This window comes from Alternaria alternata, assembly GCF_001642055.1.
Source record: "Alternaria alternata strain SRC1lrK2f unplaced genomic scaffold CC77scaffold_7, whole genome shotgun sequence".
NCBI classification, from domain to species: Eukaryota; Fungi; Ascomycota; class Dothideomycetes; order Pleosporales; family Pleosporaceae; genus Alternaria; species Alternaria alternata.
In genome coordinates, this window is record NW_017306196.1 from 197,168 (window position 1) to 216,491 (window position 19,324).

General features: G+C 51.6%; 4 protein-coding genes across 4 annotated transcripts; 3 read left to right on the forward strand and 1 right to left on the reverse strand.

The window, feature by feature from the left end:
- Positions 1-378: 378 nt before the first annotated feature.
- On the forward strand, positions 379-2,277 carry CC77DRAFT_931979 (flavin-binding monooxygenase-like family protein; the record flags this gene model as incomplete). Its single annotated transcript, XM_018534240.1, has 1 exon — positions 379-2,277. The coding sequence occupies one exon, from the start codon at positions 379-381 to the stop codon at positions 2,275-2,277; it is 1,899 nt and encodes a 632-aa protein (XP_018387364.1).
- Positions 2,278-4,613: 2,336 nt separating this feature from the next.
- Positions 4,614-5,953, reverse strand: CC77DRAFT_1007442 (hypothetical protein; the record flags this gene model as incomplete). The annotated part of the gene is made up of 2 exons (XM_018523482.1): positions 4,614-4,896; positions 4,950-5,953. The coding sequence occupies 2 exons, from the start codon at positions 5,951-5,953 to the stop codon at positions 4,614-4,616; spliced, it is 1,287 nt and encodes a 428-aa protein (XP_018387365.1).
- A 4,228-nt stretch (positions 5,954-10,181) lies between these two features.
- On the forward strand, positions 10,182-11,877 carry CC77DRAFT_985777 (PLP-dependent transferase; the record flags this gene model as incomplete). The annotated part of the gene is made up of 3 exons (XM_018536204.1): positions 10,182-10,212; positions 10,261-10,711; positions 10,767-11,877. The coding sequence occupies 3 exons, from the start codon at positions 10,182-10,184 to the stop codon at positions 11,875-11,877; spliced, it is 1,593 nt and encodes a 530-aa protein (XP_018387366.1).
- Positions 11,878-14,031: 2,154 nt separating this feature from the next.
- On the forward strand, positions 14,032-15,550 carry CC77DRAFT_1007444 (hypothetical protein; the record flags this gene model as incomplete). Its single annotated transcript, XM_018523483.1, has 4 exons — positions 14,032-14,080; positions 14,216-14,231; positions 14,312-15,136; positions 15,187-15,550. The coding sequence occupies 4 exons, from the start codon at positions 14,032-14,034 to the stop codon at positions 15,548-15,550; spliced, it is 1,254 nt and encodes a 417-aa protein (XP_018387367.1).
- Positions 15,551-19,324: the final 3,774 nt, after the last annotated feature.

Genomic DNA, 19,324 nt, shown 5'->3' on the forward strand with positions numbered 1-19,324 from the left:
CTGAATGAGGCGGGGAGGGAGTCGTTCCTAAGCAGTCTATAGCGCCAAAATCCACCGTTGATGTTCACACGCGCCCCCACAACGAGATCGGACCATTTTGGTTAAAGTCGGGATCCGACACCACAAGAACGCGACACCATGGCAAGATTACTCTCGCTACGTTGCCGGGCAAGCCGGCTCGGATGAGGGAGAAACAGACACGGCAGATGAAGAGGATTAGGTTGGAGCAGGGCATTAAGATGGGGAGCAGAGGCGCAATAAAAGGCTGGGATTGTCGATTGACATAAAATTGTGTACTCTGGTGTAAAGCCAGTCATTCCGAAATACAGACTCGTTACTCATAGTTTCCCTCTGCAGTGGAACAGACAGGAAGCACAAATGGCAACGCTCAACGCCGCCGAACTACAAGCCCGATACGCGCAAGAGCGCGACAAGCGACTGCGACCCGACGGATTTCAGCAGTACACACGCCTTCCCAGCAAAGATGACAAGCCGCTCGCTGATGACCCATGGTTACAATATGCGCACCAGGAAGACGGCCCACTCAAGGACGGTGACAACATCCAGTTTCTCATCATCGGCGCAGGTCATGCAGGGTTGCTGGCAGGAGGACGACTTGTAGAAGCAGGCTTCTCAGCGAAGGGCATATACTTGGTGGACGTGGCGGGCGGTTTTGGTGGAACATGGTACTGGAATCGCTACCCTGGTCTACAATGTGATGTGGAGAGCTACATTTACATGCCTTTTCTCGAGGAAACTGGCTATGTGCCCAAGCACAAGTACGCATCAGGCAACGAAATTCGTGAACACTGCGAGCGCGTGGCATCGCACTATGGTCTGCGCGGACAATTCTCGACACGGATGCTCAGTGCGACGTGGGACGAGGACCAAAAACGATGGGTGGTCCGCATGCGCAAGGAACACAGCAATGGCGAGGGAATGACTATCTTGACACAGTTCTTAATTCCAGCTAGCACCATCTTCACTGAGCCAAGAATGCCTAAGCTCGAGGGCTTCGACGAACTTCGCGCCAACATTCCGGTCTTCCACACAGCACGCTGGGACTTTGACTGCACTGGTGGCTCGCCAACAGATGCTACTCTTTCGAAACTGAAGGGCAAGCGTGTCGGCGTCATCGGTACTGGCGCAACAGCAGTGCAGGTAATACCACAGGTAGCACGCTGGGCTGGTCATACATATGCCTTTCAGCGCACGCCTTCGTACTGTGTACCGCGCCGCCAGCAGGCTACGGATGACAACACATGGACACGCGACGTCGCGACGGGACCCGGCTGGCAACGCGCTCGCCGGCTCAACTTCGACACCTTCTTCGACGGTCAGAAGCATCCAGCGGATCATCCAGACCTTGTTGGCGACGGCTGGACACAAATGGCGCGTGGTTTTGCAGGCTTCATTGGAGGCCCGCAACTCGTCACGCCCGATAACGTAGCAGAGCACGCTCGTGCGCTGTATGAGATGGACGTGCCGCTAGCAGAGCAAGCTCGAGCACATGTGCGGAACACCGTAGTGAAGGACCCAGTTGCGGCAGAGAAGCTACAGCCGTGGTATCCGATGTGGTGCAAACGGCCCACTTTCCAAGACGGATATCTAACGGCCTTCAACCAGGAGAATGTTACACTCGTAGACACGGATGGTAAGGGTGTGGAGCGGTGCACGCCGCGGGGTCTCGTCGCCAACGGAGTCGAGTACGAGCTGGATGTGCTGATTCTCGCCACGGGTTTCCTGCTAGCAACGGGTGCAGACGCAGCGCCTGCAGAGCTCTTTGGCATACCCGTTATCGGCCGCAATGGCCGCCGTCTTAAGGACAAGTATGGCTCTGCCGACTTTGGTACGATGCATGGCATCGCCACAAATGGCTTCCCCAACCTGCTCTATCCCGGTCTCGGCAATGGAGCAGGCTCGCCGAACCTCACTGCTGTCTACGACATCGAGTCTACCCATCTCGCCAATGTATTGAAGGAGGCTGCTCGCCGGGCTCCGGACCCTACAAAACTTGTCATCGAACCGACCAAGCAGGCCGAGGATGCGTGGGTGGATGAGATCGAGAAGTGGTCGCTGTGGTATTCTGTCGTGATAGCCTGCACGCCGGGCTACTTCAATCACGAGGGCGCCACGTTGCGCCTTACTGGAGGCGATCCAGAGAAGCGACGGCAGGCGATGCGAAGGGTGCTTCATGGAGGGGGTATCGCTATGTACGAGCGCATAGTCCGCGAATACGATGCGAAGGGCGACATTGAGGGCTTCGAGGTTTCGTGAAAGTGTGAAGCATCATGACTTCGTACATAACTACTGCAGCGTATTAGCATTTCGTGTTAGCCTCATGCTACATTGATTTTCCATATGTCCACGTGACGAGCAAGATCGCGAGGAGCAAGAAGCGTCGTTATATGGATACAACGATATGAATTCCTTCGTAAGAGCTGTATCGATCGTAGAGTTGTGTTGCGTGGAACTGCGCGCAACTGACCGACAAGAACGGGTAAGCGCGTCCAGCACAAAACCATCCTGCCTTGGCGATATCGATTTGCTTGGCGTTCAGATTGATAGGCTGACGATAGGCGACTGTTCGTCACTTTTTCTGCAACCACAAGAACAATTGGACCGTTGAGTGCGTTGCACTGAATCCATTGGGTTGCTCTACGCATGTGTGTATAGTCTCCCATTGATGGAACCTTGGAGCGGTAGGCTTGGCGTGACATCGTTAAGAGACGACTAGCTAGGTACTCATGTCGTCTCGACTGCACAGGGGCAGTGGCTTCGACAAAGTGCTCGAAATCTTCTCAATGCTGATACGCTGGCTTCTGATAGCGGGCGCAATACATGCAAGAATGCCTGGGGTGCGCGTTCTCAGACTAGGATTTCAACGGGCAAGGTCTAGGGAAAAACGGTCTACTCTGTTGAGCCCGTGACCCTGCGAAGCATGGTATTTACCTAGCAAGCGTGTAACTGTAGGAATGCATATGTAGTGCAAACAGCACCTGATAGGTCTGCATGTTGTGTTCCCCAGCAGGGAAAATTGGACTCCACATACAGAGTTGACGTGCTAGCTATGAGCGGTCAGTGTATGCACACCATCAGCGCTGAGGACTGTCGCGTGTCGGTGAGATACTGTCAGCCTATTGATACTAGGAGATGATGAGTCAAGACTGCTGTGAACAATGTACGTACTCGCTAGTTGTTTCGTAAGGGCACATGAGGCTGGCTTCGTCGGGCAACCATGTTACTTACTGCTCGATACCTTCTCGTGCCCGAGGTATGATCCGTGGCTTTGCCTTTTAACGGTTTGCAGTACTAAATATGAGGTCTGAACCTCAGAAGGTGGTTGAGTTGAAGTAGGTCTATGGAACGAGCTTGTTCGCCAAGTCATCGCCTGTCTTCATGACTAGTGCATCATTTCCTCCTGTGTTTCAAGCCCTTCGCATCCCGGGACGCGACGCATGAAGAGAGCTTGAATGACAAGTGAACGGCAAGTCTCTTATCTTGACCAATAGCGGCATTGCTTTCTTTCCGTGGCCCCTACGTCCATGATGTTTGCTGGTCGCTGCCGAAGCGAGTAAGTGACAGCGCTGTGATGTACAATACCGCTTGTGGAGAAAGAACACAGATATGTGAAAAGAAACACTGTTGGCTTGCAGACAGCAAGCCGCTAACGACACTAATGATGTGGTAGACCCTTGGAGACGCACGATCGTACCCTCCTTTTCCCTGGACAATCTACAGCGCTAGCTACATCAGGGAATGCGCCGGGGCTGTTCTGTAGCTTCCGGTAGCGGATGTCGCAGTCAACTTGTCTCCTCATGCAGGACTGCAAACGATCCGACATCACATCTCTTTCTTCGACAGCCATACGCCTCCGTCAACATCACCTCCACACGTAGCGATCCGAAGTCATCGTAGACCAGATTACTCGTTATGCCTACTTGATTGACCTATTCGTGTCTTCGGTCATACAACAACCGATCGTTTTAGCCTGTCCAACGCCCATGCTTCTATTGTACGTTGCTCATCTAGACATCCAACTGCTCGTAGCAACCCGGACCAACGTATACGTATCCCATAACGCCTTAAATCAAACCAACTCCATCACCAAGCCTGACCCAACACCATCGTTCCGAAACATTACCCACATCGTCGAAACGTTATAACGATACGTCGTCCTACATCTAGATATGTCTTCTAGCGGGGATCGAAAAGAAAAGCTTCGGCTGCAATATACAATAAGTTGAATCGGACAGAATGCGTCGGCATTTTTTTTTCTTTCCAAAAGAGAGAGTGAAAGGCAGTCAGCAAGGTTGATGTGTGAGTTGGTGCTCCCTTGATCATTTCGAACGCCTCGCAATCGGGAATATGCGCTCGAGCGCATTTCAAGAAGAAGAGAAGAGCAAAAGCTACTAAGTAAGATAACAAAAGGAAGGGAGGAAGGGCGGTGTGTGGGCTCAGGCGAACATCTTTGCGAAAAAGATGAAAGGCCTAAGAAGAGACACAAGTGGCCTAGCGATGACGTCGGAGGTGGTGCCTTGCGCAAATAGTTCTATCCGGATTCCCGACGGAGTTGATGCTAGCTTGAACTTCGCTGGCCAGATACTCCCCGATTACACAGCACAACCAATAAGTTCTGGATGATACTTTCGATAATGCTTGAGCCTGGCGTCCGAACGTTGGTAGCTTTTGCCGCAAGTGCTGTGCTCGCACGGGTATTCCTTCTTTTGGACGGCGTGCTTCAGTCTCCTATGCCGCCCACAGTTACCCTGTGCGTAGATACCTTCAAATTGCGCGGAGCAAACAGGGCAGCGAACCACGTTTGATTGGGCGGAGCTGGGAGAAGCAGGTGTGTTGGATGCGGATATTGGAGGGCGACGATTGTTATCAATTGATCTACTGCTATTAGTACACGTCAAAGGCGAAGGTCACTGACCAGCGACACATACCGCATGCTAGGGGACCTGGTCCGTATAGGAAGAGATCTTGGACCATTCGGTATTATGGCTAGGTCTCGGGATATGAGGAGTCCGGCTTGGTGTTGAGTGGGAAGCGGATGTCGTGAGGCGTTTGAGTGACCGGATTGGTGGCTTTGCTGAGCATTATCGGGACGAACAGTGACGTCGCTTGCCTCTCCCCATTGCTGTTCGTTGCTTCCATCCCGCGTCGAAGGAGAAGAGTCGGATGCGTTGATCACATCCAGTATACGGTTCATCTGCTGTTCTAGATGTCTTGGACAGTTGTTCTGTGGGTTCACCGTGGACCATGGACCATTTACATCCTCTGCAACAAGATGCTGATGAGAACAAGCCCCATTGTTGCTCTCCCGAGTGTGTCCGGCATAGTGCAGCCTGATGTCGCCTCGAAGATCTTCTTCTGGGTAGACTGGCTGTGTGTAGTACGGAATACCACTGTTTGGCAAGGCCTGTCCTTGATCATTCAGTACATCTGGCACACTATACAGCAAGTGAAAGTCGTTGCTGTATTCGGCATCCGGAGTAGGTATTGGGGGAGGATGGGCAAAGTAATCCGGCTCCGATCTTCGAGCCCAGTATTCCTTTCGATCGTCGGTGTTGCTCTGGTGATCAACTTCGGATTGAGGGTCGTACGCCAACGTTGATAAGTGCATGTAATCGAACTGATTTGTATGCAGACTGTTTTGGCGATTTGGATAGCTGGGCGATTGCTGTTGAAGGTTCTGGTCTGCCAGATCAGCCTGAAGCTCGGGGTGTTCAGCGCTACACCACGAGTCCACTGCTCGGGAGGACCCCCCAGTAATTTCGGCATCGCTGTGCTCGACACGCACGTAACTGGAGCAGCTTCCTAGCCAGCCCGCATTGAGACCAGTAGACTCATTCATGCTATTGCTACGCCAATCAGCGCTGTCAAACGAGGTCGAGTACTGCGAGTACCTGCGGCCCCCATCGGAGCTTGAGAACTCTAGGTCTTCCATGGTAGTAAGTCTCGGTTGGCTTTAGTGATGGGCTAGGAACACTTTCTCTTTGGATAGAATGCGGCAGCCCCGATTCTCGAGTGTCGAGAAGTCGACCTTCGTGATAACGGTTGGCGCAGAGGGCGAGTAACACGTCGAGTCAAGATTGGAGTCAGGAAGATGAAGTCTGGTCGATGATGGATATTATTCGGGATGAGTTGTGATGAAGGGAGGTGATGTGTCTGACCGACGCGGGTTAGTCCAAACAGGGGTGCTTGGGAGCCTTGCTGCGCAAAGATGGTCCGCGAGGATCCTGACTTCAAGACAATGTTTGCAGATGCTGGAACGGAGAATATGCGATGGCCTCGGATGTGGTGCGCACCAACAAGTAATGCTGGTGGTGATGTACAAGGCGAACACATCAGTGAGATGTGTGGCAACAGATGGCCGAAGATACTACCAACACCAATGGAGCGCAGAATGAGCGCGGGCAGTCCTTCTGGGAGCTGATCCGAAACACGTTCGGGCAATCTTTTAGTACCCGCACTTCCGGGACCGCGTTGTCGCTGTCCAACATCATCGTTGGAAGGAGATCCAGCGGCGTCGACGGAACATTGCTGCTTGCACCGGAGTCATGAACTCGGTTCAGCATGACAACAATTCATCTTCATCCTCAAACCCAACTGTAAGCTCTTCAGTTGCGCATGGCCGATGGAACCACGACGCTGCTGCTTCAATCAAGCGGTGAGAGTAGCTTGGATTGCTCCATGTGAGGTCCTCCCTTGGCGCGATACGATAGGCTCAATCACCACGTAGTCTAGGGCGTCAGACAATCATTCAGGGGAGTACGGAAAGCTTGCAATCGTCTCCAGGTTTGAAAACAATTACAGCAGTCCACCCGGAACAGCATTGTGGTACTGCTCATAGATCCTGTCTTGTAGGTCTTGGTCATGTCGTAATTGTGTTTGCGGTGGCACCCTCTTCGCTGGCCGTCATGATTGGAGGATTAGGGGACCCACTACCTGCATTCGCGTCGTGGTCGGAGTCGCGCTACGATGGGGAGAGGTTAGACGTTGGGGCGCAGTGTGAGGCAGACTAGAGACTCAGTCAGTACGACGACGATGACCATAGGCAGCGCGAAGTTGTCTTTTCATCTTCTGTTGACACTCCGCTTGGCTGACTTACCATGGTAGGGAGTCGATTCTGCCTAGAAAGGCAGTATAGGCTGAAATGACGACGATACAGAATACAGTGATCCTAGAGGCTCGAAACGCCACATTTGTTCGGCATCGCGTAGGACTAGGGGTGCACTGGGATCGCGAAAGCAGCATCAAGCTCAAAGTTACAGAAGAGATGGTCAGCCTTTGTAAAAACCGCTGAGTGGTATTCCGCCCCTACATGAAAGGACATCCCTTCGACAGCCCCCACTGATAGTCAATCGGTGTGCTATGACCCATTGTTCTGCGGCATATGAGACCAGCCACCTGTAGTGGAGGGATGGATCCCTCAGCGGCAGCTTACTCTGAGGCTCTGTAAAAGCGCTCCAGCGAATATCATACGTTGAACCAAACAAGGTATCGCCAACTTCGATCACCCACGCACCGAATAATACTGAACAGTAACACGTCTCTTCTCAGCTTGTATTGGTCACTGGCCATTCTATGTGATAGCATTTTGACCAGCTTGATGTCCAGCCTCGGTGAACTCTGCCATTTCTATGTGGTGGTGGGTGCATACTAACGCAGCTGTGGATAAACTCTTGCGTCTAGGAGAGCGCCACCTTCATTTAAGCGCCCTTCATACCTATGTCGAGTACTCACATCCGACCAATATGTGGGCATTTCAAGCCACTTTGCATGTCCTACCACTTCCGGAGCCCTTACACCGAGAGAACCCACCGATGAGAAGTCATCTGTCCTTGCATCACGGGGCTGTGGCCGCGTTCTCTACTAGTCGACCTCGTATTAGCTCTCGACTAACATTGCTGCCGCTATCAAGACGTGTGTAAAATGATGTCTTGCAGAGCCTAAGCGCTCCAATACATCCGCCGGCTGAGAGCGTGTGGACGAACGAGCGATCAAAGCCGGTCGATCAATGTGGGAACACCCGTTCTGGCACATTGGTTGATGTGTCTAGCCCTTTTGGAGTATCTGCGGCGAACATCAATCAATTCATCCAACAATCAATCGAGGCCCGGGCCGTATCTGGAGCGTACTCGACGACTGTGCCGCAGTTTAGGGAGGGAACTGGAGGATGATGATGGTTCGATAGGAGCCAAGACTTCTTCCCAAATTTACCTGGGCCTAGAGAGCAGCGGGTGACCGGCTAGATGAGGTGTAGCCCAAGCCACTTATGCAAGCCTATCTGTCACCACACCATCGCATCTTGATAGATGGGGCCGATGAGTAAACAGCAGTATGCTGTCTGAGTTGCGATGCCGAATTGACAACGTTGTGTGTAGTAGTGAAGACTCATGCAACGCTTGCAAATCGCTCAGGGCTCAAAGTGCCGGCCGTAGCATCAGGTACCTAGATAGCGTTGGGGCGGGAACCACCGGGGCGGAACACCACCAACACGGCGGGAAGTGATTGCGACATTGGCACAGACCGCATTCGACTTTGACAATCCCGTCGCGCGCGGATCCAATGCGCCGGCATTGGTCATGGCACTGGGTAATGGATGTGGGACTGCGCGTGCCCAGGTGGACATTACCAGGCTGGCGGATCTCTGCTTAGAGGATTCGATAGCCTGCTTACGATCCAGAACCACTACCAACGTCAGAACTTTCGCAAGGTGTGATTTAAACAGTAAGTTATGGTGCGCCCATAATCGTGTGGTGGTGGTGTTGGTGTGCACAACAAGCCGTTCTGTACATGTAGATCATTTGGGTACCAATACAAACCCAAGACCAGCTTGGAGTCTTCCACCTGCAGTCGCAGCGAACGATAGCACACTATTTTAGGCAAGACATCTGGCCAACGTCCGAAACAATGTTTGCGAATACTATCAACAAAGAACAGCGTATAAAGCATCACTGAAATTGTCAGGAGTACTTGGGCGAGGAGCAGCCTTACGCAATCGCAAAGATCCTACGAAGGTTGCAGGATTATTGGACCTGCGGCCCGCCCCATCTGTGGGCCTTGTCATTGCCGTAGTTGGGGCAGAGCACGGCTGGAAACGTAGAATCGTGTGTGCACCACAGAGCCCAACGCTCTACTGACGGAGGTCTTTCCGAGGTAAAGACGGAATCGCATGTGCCGCAATCCGAAGATGCAACCCAAGTCATCAAGTCCTATTGCAAAGAGGTTGCTAGTACTCCGCGGACTGAGGCACACCTATTACAAGTCGTAGATAGCGTTGAGGCGATGTTGAAAGGCGCTTCTATAACCGCATGTGTACAATTCCGGGTCCAATACCCAAGGCCTCTTCCATCATAGTCATTGTACTTTTCTTGTCTAGGTATACTTGGGATCGAGCATCGTGCGGCAAAGTATTACCCGACGCTGACCACCCTCGACTCTACGCCCGTTGCCCGCTGGACAGTAAGCTTAGAGACGAGATCGATCATGACACCCATGCAGTGATAGGTTCGTCTTCAGATATTTATGTAGTTCTGGTTTGCTCAGCCTCACCTAGTTCCAATAATCTTAATCTCTCGGGGCCAGGTAGTCGCCATTAGGGAACATATTTGTTGATGATAGTATCTTGGGATGCAGGTTCCTGCTATTTGGAGCCACCTGTATAGACTGTATTGAGTGTTCGTTCCGTATTGGACATAGTGGCCGGAGTCGTATGTGACAGCCAACATGAAAGCTCGTCATTGTACAGTGGATCAGCGTCGAGACTTGAGACCACTGATCTTAATCAAGGTTACGCCCGAAAGAGGCGTGCCGCACTTTGGCAGGTTACTGTAACTTCCCATAATCGGCAAGGATAGCGATGGGCGAACGGGGGCCGGGATAGGATGTGACCAGGCAAAGCGAATGCGGTCGTCTTTGCGGTCTCCAGTGAGAACAGTGGTGTGGTTCATAGTTCATGCTTACCCCGTACTGAGACAGCATACAGCACACCGCTTTGCTTCCTTGGGATTGTCGGCCATACAACTTGTTCCAACACTCGATCTAAAGTAAAGTCCCATAGGAAGATGGTTTGCTTCCAGCACCTTCGTCGACGGCCTATGAATGCCAGTGATGGCAAATACAGGCACGACGATCATGAACGATTAGCCTACAACGAACGGATCAGTCGTATGCGGAAGTTGGAATATCCGATGCTCAAAGGTATGCTGACTTGTCATTTCCCTTCCACATGTTGCTGACCGTTGATAGGCCTGACCTACCTTGACCATGGCGGCACAACCCTCGCACCAAAGTCATTACTTGAATCCTTCTGCAATGAGATGCAGCGTACGCTTCTTGCCAATCCACACTCTGATTCTTCTAATCCAAGTGTGACCGCCATAATGGTAGAGCAAACGCGGCTTGCGGTTTTGAATATGTTCAATGCCGATCCAGCGTACTTCGATGTTGTCTTTACCGCCAACGCGACTGGCGCAATCAAATTGGTAACTGAAGGCTTCTCAGGCCAAGACGAGGGGTTCGATTACTGTTACCATCGCAATAGCCACACAAGCCTTGTTGGTGTTCGGGAACTCGCCCATCGTAGCCATTGCCTCGTATCGAATGAAGAGACAGAAGATTGGCTTGCCGATGGGAACCGTACCTTCAACGCAGAGCCCTTGTCGAGAAGGCCGATGTTGTTTGCGTATCCGGCTCAATCGTAAGTGGTCTTGTGCATGCCATGAGGGTCCACACTGACGTTTGCGCCACAATAGGAACATGAATGGTGAAAGACTGCCGCTTGACTGGATTACCAAGCTCCGACTCTCATTACACCATCCAAACTCTTACTCTCTTCTCGACGTAGCCGCTTTGGTATCCACAACCCCAATTGACTTGAGCAACCACCTCTTTGCCCCTGACTTTATCACACTCTCCTTCTACAAGATCTTTGGGTTCCCAGACCTTGGTGCCTTGATCGTTCAGAAATCAGCCGGCCATGTGTTCGATAAGCGGAAATATTTCGGCGGTGGTACGACGGAGATGACAACGTGCATCAAAGAGTCGTGGGTTGTTCGCAAGGAATCGAGCCTACATGCACGGTTAGAGGACGGAACAATCGCGTTTCGGAATATACTTGCTTTGAAGTGTGCCATAACAACTCACCGCCGTCTATTTGGTGGGCTCGAGGAGGTCTCGAAACATGCCAGCTGGCTTGCCAAAATCCTACACAAGCGCTTGGCGAGCATGGCTCATGACAATGGCGCGGCAGTATGCCGTATGTACCAGTCGAAAGACTCTAGTTATGACCACTCGCAAACGCAAGGACCAACGATAGCCTTCAATGTACGCAGAAGTAACGGAACATACGTTGGCCCATGGCACGTCGGCGCGTCGCTAAGAGCGAGTAGGATCCATGTTCGTACGGGCAATGTGTGTAACCCTGGAGGTATCGCATGCGCGCTAGGCGTGAACGACGAGTGGTTGCGCGGAGCATTCAATGCGGGCTTGCGGTGCAATACGGAGGCTGATATGCTGGATGGAATACCTGTTGGAATAGTCAGGATAACCATTGGAGCTGTCAATACCTTGGAAGATGTTGACACGCTCGTCGCATGTCTATCGCGAGACCTTATGGAGCAAAAGGACCATGTTCAAGCGACAGTGAAGATGTATGACAAGAAGGACGAAGGGATCCTGGGGTCTAGGTCTCCCTCTGCTGTTTCGGAGATAAATGGCATTCGGATAGAACCGATGACATCACGACGCGAGGAACACTACAACGGGCCAAAAACCTCTAGAAGGTCATTTCCATGGTTGCAAAGGAAAAGAAGTTGGTTGTCCGCCATGATACACACGGGTAGATCGGCTGGGAGTCCTCCGTAGTCTGCCAGGCATGATTTTCGCGATTCTGTGTTTTCGCATCCGCGCATCAGAGTTCAATTGTTGGATAATAAACTCCATCCATAGTTCTCTTCTGGTAGTTGTTGTGCATGTCTTTGGCGAACTTCAGACTGCAATCCGCGCGAACTTCTTTTGATGAATCTAATGCGGTAGAGTTGATCTCGCGACGCTCGTCGCCTTCCTGGCCCCCACACTGATCCGATCTCGCTAGTCTTTGAAGGGCCTAGCGCAAGATTACCATCCGACGAGACTGTCTGAATATGTGCTCATGCAATATGGAGTTGGTGAAGGTATGGTGGCGTCATGGGCAGGTCTCAAGCAGACGCTTTGTGCAGTCTGAGAGGGGTGGCGATCCTGGAGGAGTGCATATGGAAAGGCCATGTTGTGTGACAGCCCACCGAACTCTGTTGGCGTCAACGCCACATCGCTGAACACGGGTAGCTTGGCTTCTCGTACTTGGAATCAGTTCGTCTTACCGTTTTGTTGAGACTGAAGAAGCTTGGAGATCAGGAGCATGCCCTTTTGAAGTATAATTCCAACGAGCAATGCAAAAGTTGTAGTAATACGAGCAAAGAGAGCGCCTAGGAAGTGCACCCTGAACGCATTGCTTACTGCTACCATGATTAGTTCGCACCGGAAGACAGACCCCCTAGATCGCACATGCGGTTGTATGTTGTTCACGAAAGTCAGCTGTGTGACTTTACGCAGATTGTCCAGCATGCGCGCAAGTCCCAAGGCAACGGAAATCACTATAGCCGATGCCGCATTCAATGATTGGAGCCGGAAACCCCGCACTTCAGTTGAAGGAAGGGTTCGTAATGGCTCTATTGATCTCCCTACTGCTGATCTGCAAACTGTTGGCTTTGCGCTAGCATGTAATCAAGACGGTGGCGGCTCTGTAGCTGAGAGACGATTGGCTTATCACTTGCGAAGTACACACCTTCCACCCCTCCAAAGGACTGTAGGAACTGCAGCGGTGTAGATCCGTAGAGAGATAGTAGTGTCATGCGCGCTCCATCGTTCGTGTTCAGTTAGGTGGCTGCTTCACATCTAGGACTTGCTGGTGTATTCATGCGGTTCACAATTTGGAAGGACCAGGCTTCCAAATATGCTTCGATCAGAAACCTGAGAATCTCCGAAATCAGCTTGTCTCAAATCGGCTGTGGACGCCGTCATGGTTGTGGGCTTGAGAACGTGTGAGGAGCATAGGTATGATTTTGAAAGTCAGGCTAATTTTCATCAGTGGCAGATGGATAAAGGAGGCGCTTCTTTTACCGTCTTATCACGTTGCATCGACCAGTTCAAGGTGGGGAGCCTTGATCTCCGGGTGTGTCTATGGTGGCCAGAAGGGTCGCGACTTGCTGTTCTGCATCTGCATGCAGCTGTTGAAGAATGGAGGCGTTAATAGGGATGCAGCCACGATGACGGCCGAATGCATCTCCTACGCGCTATAAGCGTAGCCAATCTTCCGCGTTCTGTCTCGATTTTGACCTGGTGTTGTTTATCCCTGGATCTTTCTTTCATGATTACCCGTAATCTTCAGCGCCGCATAATCTTTCCCTTCGGCTGCCGCTTGTCTCTCAAGGGTGCAAGTCTGTCATCGACTGCTTCATACCAGGATTTCTTCACACTCGAGGTCCTTGAAAGCTGTGTTGCTTGTCTGCCTTGCAACTGAAGTAGCAGGACTCCTCGTAACAGGGCGATACACGTTTCGTTCAGCCATACCAGCTCGCTGCAGATCACCACAACGCGGAGCTGAAGATAGCCTAGGGCGTAGGCGCTGCCGCTGAGGCACAATGCGAACATTCTCGTCGTGAATCACCGTCTATACATGAGTTTGCCTGCTGCTAGTCCTCGTTGAAAGGGTTGAAAGTGATCGCCTTCTTGCTGACATGCAATAGTAGTAGCCTGACACCAGGCTCGTCTTGAGGGCGCCTCGGCACCGTGAGCAACGACTTGCCGCCAGTAAGAGCAAGACCGAGGCGATGAGATCCAAACCTCCCTCCAAGTCGCTCTACAGGGCAGTCTTATCCTCCTCATTCGTTCGAGCAACGTCACTCGTCTTGCAGTCGTCATCTTCAGGTATCGTCTGGACTATCGATGCGCTCCTTGTTCATCTCGTAGACTTTATGTTCCATGCCTGTCAGCACTGCCCAAATCAACACTAGCTGGTGTCATAGCCAGGGTAAGTGAGGCAACCAACGGTACTCCTGGTTCCAGGTGTTGACGTAGAAGGGGTAGCAAAGCAAGTATCGCCAGGTGATGCAGTTGCATTAGACGCATCCCTCATCGCTAAATCTGCTAGATCTCAATGTTATAGGAGACCGCTCGCCAATGTACGCATTTGCAGTACCTTCCAGTCGTCGTTCATTGCACGCCGCCTGTACAGTGTTATACACTACTGACCTTTCTTTAGAAGCGCCAGCCTTACACACGCACACCTCGCGCACGAAGCTAGGCAGAATCTGCCTCGGGGCACAGTCTTCGCTAGCACGCCCCCGAGTCTTGAAGTGTTTGTATCGCATAGCACTCGCCCTCTGTCTTCTCGACCCAGGACGTCCACCAAGAAGACACAACACACCAAGAAACGCATAATGACATATAAAGATGCACCGGATGGTCGAGAGTGGACGGACAACGTTCGTGTGTGCCGCCATTATGCTCCGAATGCGAATGCGCTCGGCGGTCCGGGAAGGCTACCCACCAGATACCACGCAACGTTTGGCTACGATCATGAACATCCAGCATCAGGATTTTCACGAGCCATCGAAGACTTCCGAGACCCAGAGGCAATGTCTGCCATGCCGTACCACGAAAATCATCGTGATGTCGATGGTCAAGGCATGGTCAGAGGATGGCCGTCCGGCGCCACGAATTCCAGGTCGAACAATCCAGAGTGGCATCATACTGAGAACCCTGACCAACTGCCATGCACTCAGCCTGAGGAATTCGGCCCAACTCTTCACGACAACCAACTAGCAACACCGTATGATAGTGAAAGGCCGTGGATGGGGACCGGATTCCCCACCGGACCGTGGAATCCATTAGCGTCCCAGGAAGGGATGGAGGGCCAGTCGATGCTGCATGCTTGTACAACGAGCTATGGTCAGCCACCCCAAACTCAATACCGACTAGGGGACTCGGCCAAGTCCGTACCAAGACGGGCGACTAGGAGAACTAACGGTTGTGTAGCGATGGCTGCAGAGATTTCCGATAGGCCATATCATGACAACCCTGTATAGTACGTAAATGCTCATCGCAAGTAATAAGTAACTGCTAAACAAGACAAAGTGCAATAGACGTACGACGATTCCAGCATGACGTTGTCATCCGTAAGCCTGCGTCGATCTCCCTATCGCCCACACATATGAGTCGCGTGCCTTCGACACAGGAGGAAAAAGAACATCTGTTTTGCCTTGAACTCGGTTGCAATGCCAATTTTCGAGGAACCTATGCAAGGGGGAACCTCGGTCGTCACAAACGACTAAAGCACGGCAGTCAGCAAGGCGAGGGTCCGCGGGAGTACGACTGTGAAGAGCCCGGGTGTGCAAAAAGCTACAAGCGTCAAGACGCACGTGTGAAGCATTATCGCAAGCACCACCATCATCTCACTCCCGGTCCAGCGCTGTCGCGTAGGAAGTATTCGTCTATGTGATTACGCGGCGACAAGTGCACTGGTGCCTTTGCTGTAATCGAAGAGCCGTGAACATTTCGGATGACTTCTGATCGGCCGTCGTTGTCGAGATGTTTCCAGGGTCGGCGATACATCTATAGTTCCTTTCCTAGATGATCATGATTGACATCTTCTCTTCTTCTTGTTTGCATCTCTTCGTCGTAACGACACACTGGACATATCCCAAATTTGGACGCTGCTCTTCCGTATGTAAGCTTGTGCTGCCTGGGAAGAACCTCATGCTGTCAGTCCAGTTGTGCTGCTGGTACATCGAGACCCTTCTAAGAGCTTGGCGTAACGGGTTGAGACCTTAAGGCGGAGTTGAAGACGGAATGATGTCGAGGGAGTCGTAAGAGAATGTGAAAACTATTGGCAATGAGTCGAGTTCGGAGAGAACCTCAACATGGCGGCGCTGTAGCTAGGTGTGCTAGGTGCAAAAGCGTTGGTGAAGAACGGTTAAGATCAAGACCTTAGGAGGCTGGGGCATCAGCTCGCTGTTACCGTAGGCCGCCCGGTTCTAGAGGGTCGCCAACGTTTCCAGGGCCTTGACGCCCCTCAGCGACTCATCGAAGGAGAGCCTTAGCAGGACTCAAGTTTGTCACCCGCGCGCCACGGCCTTTTGCCTCATTTCGGTACCAAGCTGGAATGACGCGTTACAGGGACGATCCGCCTAGGGGCAGTCGCTTGCTTCACGATCGGAATAATGCCACTGCTCGGACATTAGGGTATCTTCCAGAACACCTTGCGCAATGCGACCAGGTTTTGTGGATCGGCGTGGTATGATAGGTGGAAGGTCTCCTGGTATGACCAATATTAGGCCCTCTCACATGTATGTCGTGTGTGGTAGTAGGCAAGAAAGCAGAGCAGGCGTGATCGTGTGAGCAAAGACATGGGGGGTGCACGACCGTCATAGAAAGCTTCTTACCCGAAGGAGTAAACACCAACCCCTTTCACCTCGAGTCTGCGCTCCCTACTCAAAATCATCAACTCCATGCTCACTTGCCCAGGTACTCTGTACAGCTGGAGTATAGCTTAGAGCTCATTGGAGAGTGAGTATGATTCCCCGGATTGCGTCTCATCTGCATTTCGACTATCCCAGGAAGGTAGAATGCAATAGTGGTATCTGCAACGTCATCCATATAGGTGGCAATGTCAGCTGAGAGTACTGCGTATAAGCTTTACTTACTGTACGAGCGTTCATGGATATCGCTACTCGTTCCAGGTTAGCTGATGGCACCTGGGCATCATTTCAAGCTGTCTGCGATGTGTCACATCGCTATACCCTTTTGCAAGCAGTTGATAGCAAAGTATATGCACCTGCAATATTTACTATGAAATCTCTGTTCTGCGTCATCTGGTTGAGACACACTCGTGGGTGGGCGCACATGCGCACGTTGAACACCGTCAGCGCCCAACAACTACCACATCGACCTGATACCCATATGACTGCAGGCATAGAATATGCAAGAACGGACGCCCCGCTGGCTCCTCGACATATTTTCGAGTCATATTCGCCTTTTGTGGCGGATAACCGATGAGCACAGCCTCAGCTTCGTTTTCTCGCCTCCAACTTGCCAAGGGAATCTGACAAGTGGCCACAGACTGGGTCCGACATTGGGAGACCCTGAACACTAAGAAACAAAAGACAAAAGAACGTCCCGTTTCGCATCCAAAGATCGAGACAACATTGATTGGCAGAGACGGCATCTACCTCATAACAAAGCTCAGGCAAGACTGAGTGCCACGTTTTCCAGCTCAGTACACGCTTACCCACTTCAAGCATACCGATTATGAAATGCTGCGTCTCAGCTAGAGTATGACTCCCGCTAGGTTTCATACAACAGACTAGGTTAGGTATGCAGGAACATTACGAAGTTTCGGACGCGCTGTACCAATGGTATGGTTCGGGATGACTTGCAGACATGACGCATGGTTTCCAAAAGGTGCCCGGCCGTAGCTTCAACCAAAAGGCTCATGAGGGCGCCTTCTTGTTGCCGTGCCTACTTGGTGAGCATCGCTTCAAAATGCACACTACAATAAACGCCTCAAGATGTTGTTAAGACGTATTGTGGGATCACATGCAGCATCCGACGACACGTCGCCAGGTCCTCTAACATCCTCGCGCCCCACAAACGTCATCAGACAATGGAGATCCGAGCTATCGGTATTCTGTGAACAACGCAGTACCGTTGTGCTAGTTTGGTGGTGTACAGCACCTGATTGAAGCATGAAACTGGTTCAGATGTATACTGGTTGAGAACTGGGTTTGCGAGGATTACTGGGTTCGCCAGGTCAGTTGTTCGCAGGATAAGTCCAATCATTGTAGATATATTTTGATCTCAAGCTTCCATGCAAGGTCAGAGTTCGGGTGTTGGAGTGGTACAGCGTCGCTAGACAGCAGAAAAGGGCGTCATTAGGGCTGCCGCGTTCGTGCAGTTTGTCTGTGACACCGTACTTTTGGCAAATTATCTTTGATAGCACTCTATCCTGACGGTGTGAGGTGCATGGGGACAGGCAGTGGTGAAAACGGTGTGCAGGACCGCTGTGATTTGGTCACATGGCCTTTTGCTTCTTACTTGGGCTCGACGCAGCTATCATGCAGCACCGCCCAAGAATGCCAGCTGTTACGCTACAGAGCGATGGGATGCATGAATAACTGGCTTCGTGACCATAGATCACGATATGCGTTTGGAAATGGGAAAGTTAGGCGTTGGGCATCAGGACTCACCGATTTGCGAGAGACATGAAGTGATGCTTGAGTGACAACATTCGAGAGTATGCGACATAATGATGAAGCAGCGAAATCCAAAATTTGGTTGGGCATACTCTGAGTATACGAAATCTCGTTGCATTTGACAAGTCGTCTTGTCATACACAGTCTACATACGAGAAGCAGGAGCCAATCAAATCGTCGCTGTACGGATCCGAGGATTGGGGCGATAGGGCTTCGGAGGTGCATGTGCGCGATGGACCCGTTCCCAGTACTAGTGTTAGCCTCACCCACAATCGCGGATCAAAACTTTGGCATTGAAACCCTGTACACAGTCACTCATGAAACTCTTGCCTTCCTGAATTTTGTAATGTTGAAGTTCTCGGGATGCCCGGATGAACATTACAACTGATGATCTCGCTGCGCCACTCAAGCAGGGTGGGTGGCGTTACCATCTTTAGCAACAATTGCCACAACACTCGCGTCTAAAAGCTTCCTTTCTAAAGATCTCTTTCCTTCGTATCGGATGAGGCGAACCTGTTCTTTTCGAGCAACGAGAGAATTCCTAATTAGGAATATGGCCATACGTTCACAGCCATCAGCATCTGCGCTGTCAGCTGAGAATGGAACACGAACGCTGCGCTCAGACAAAAGGGGCTTCAGCTGTGCAAATTGATGCTATTCAATCTCATCTATCCAAGCCACGTTTGGTACGTAATCTTCCTTAAGAGCCCGAAAGCCCAAGAGCCAAGCTCAGTCTAGTACAGTCCAGTGCAACGAAGACCCTCGAGCCGATCATAGCTGTTCCAACACCGACCATAGGTATGCCCCTACTGCGTACAGCCTGGACATGGCAACGCTTGTGGCGATCCTTCGACTTAGCACGGGCTACCTGAGCAGAGAGTCGACAAGCTTTGACTCATAGACAGCCAGTGAAAGCAGCCAAGATGCATAAAACCAGTTTCATTGGACACCATCAGCGAGACGGGATGAGGGAGCTCCAGACGATAGCACATCGTGGCGAGTGGTGTTAGGCAGCATCGGGC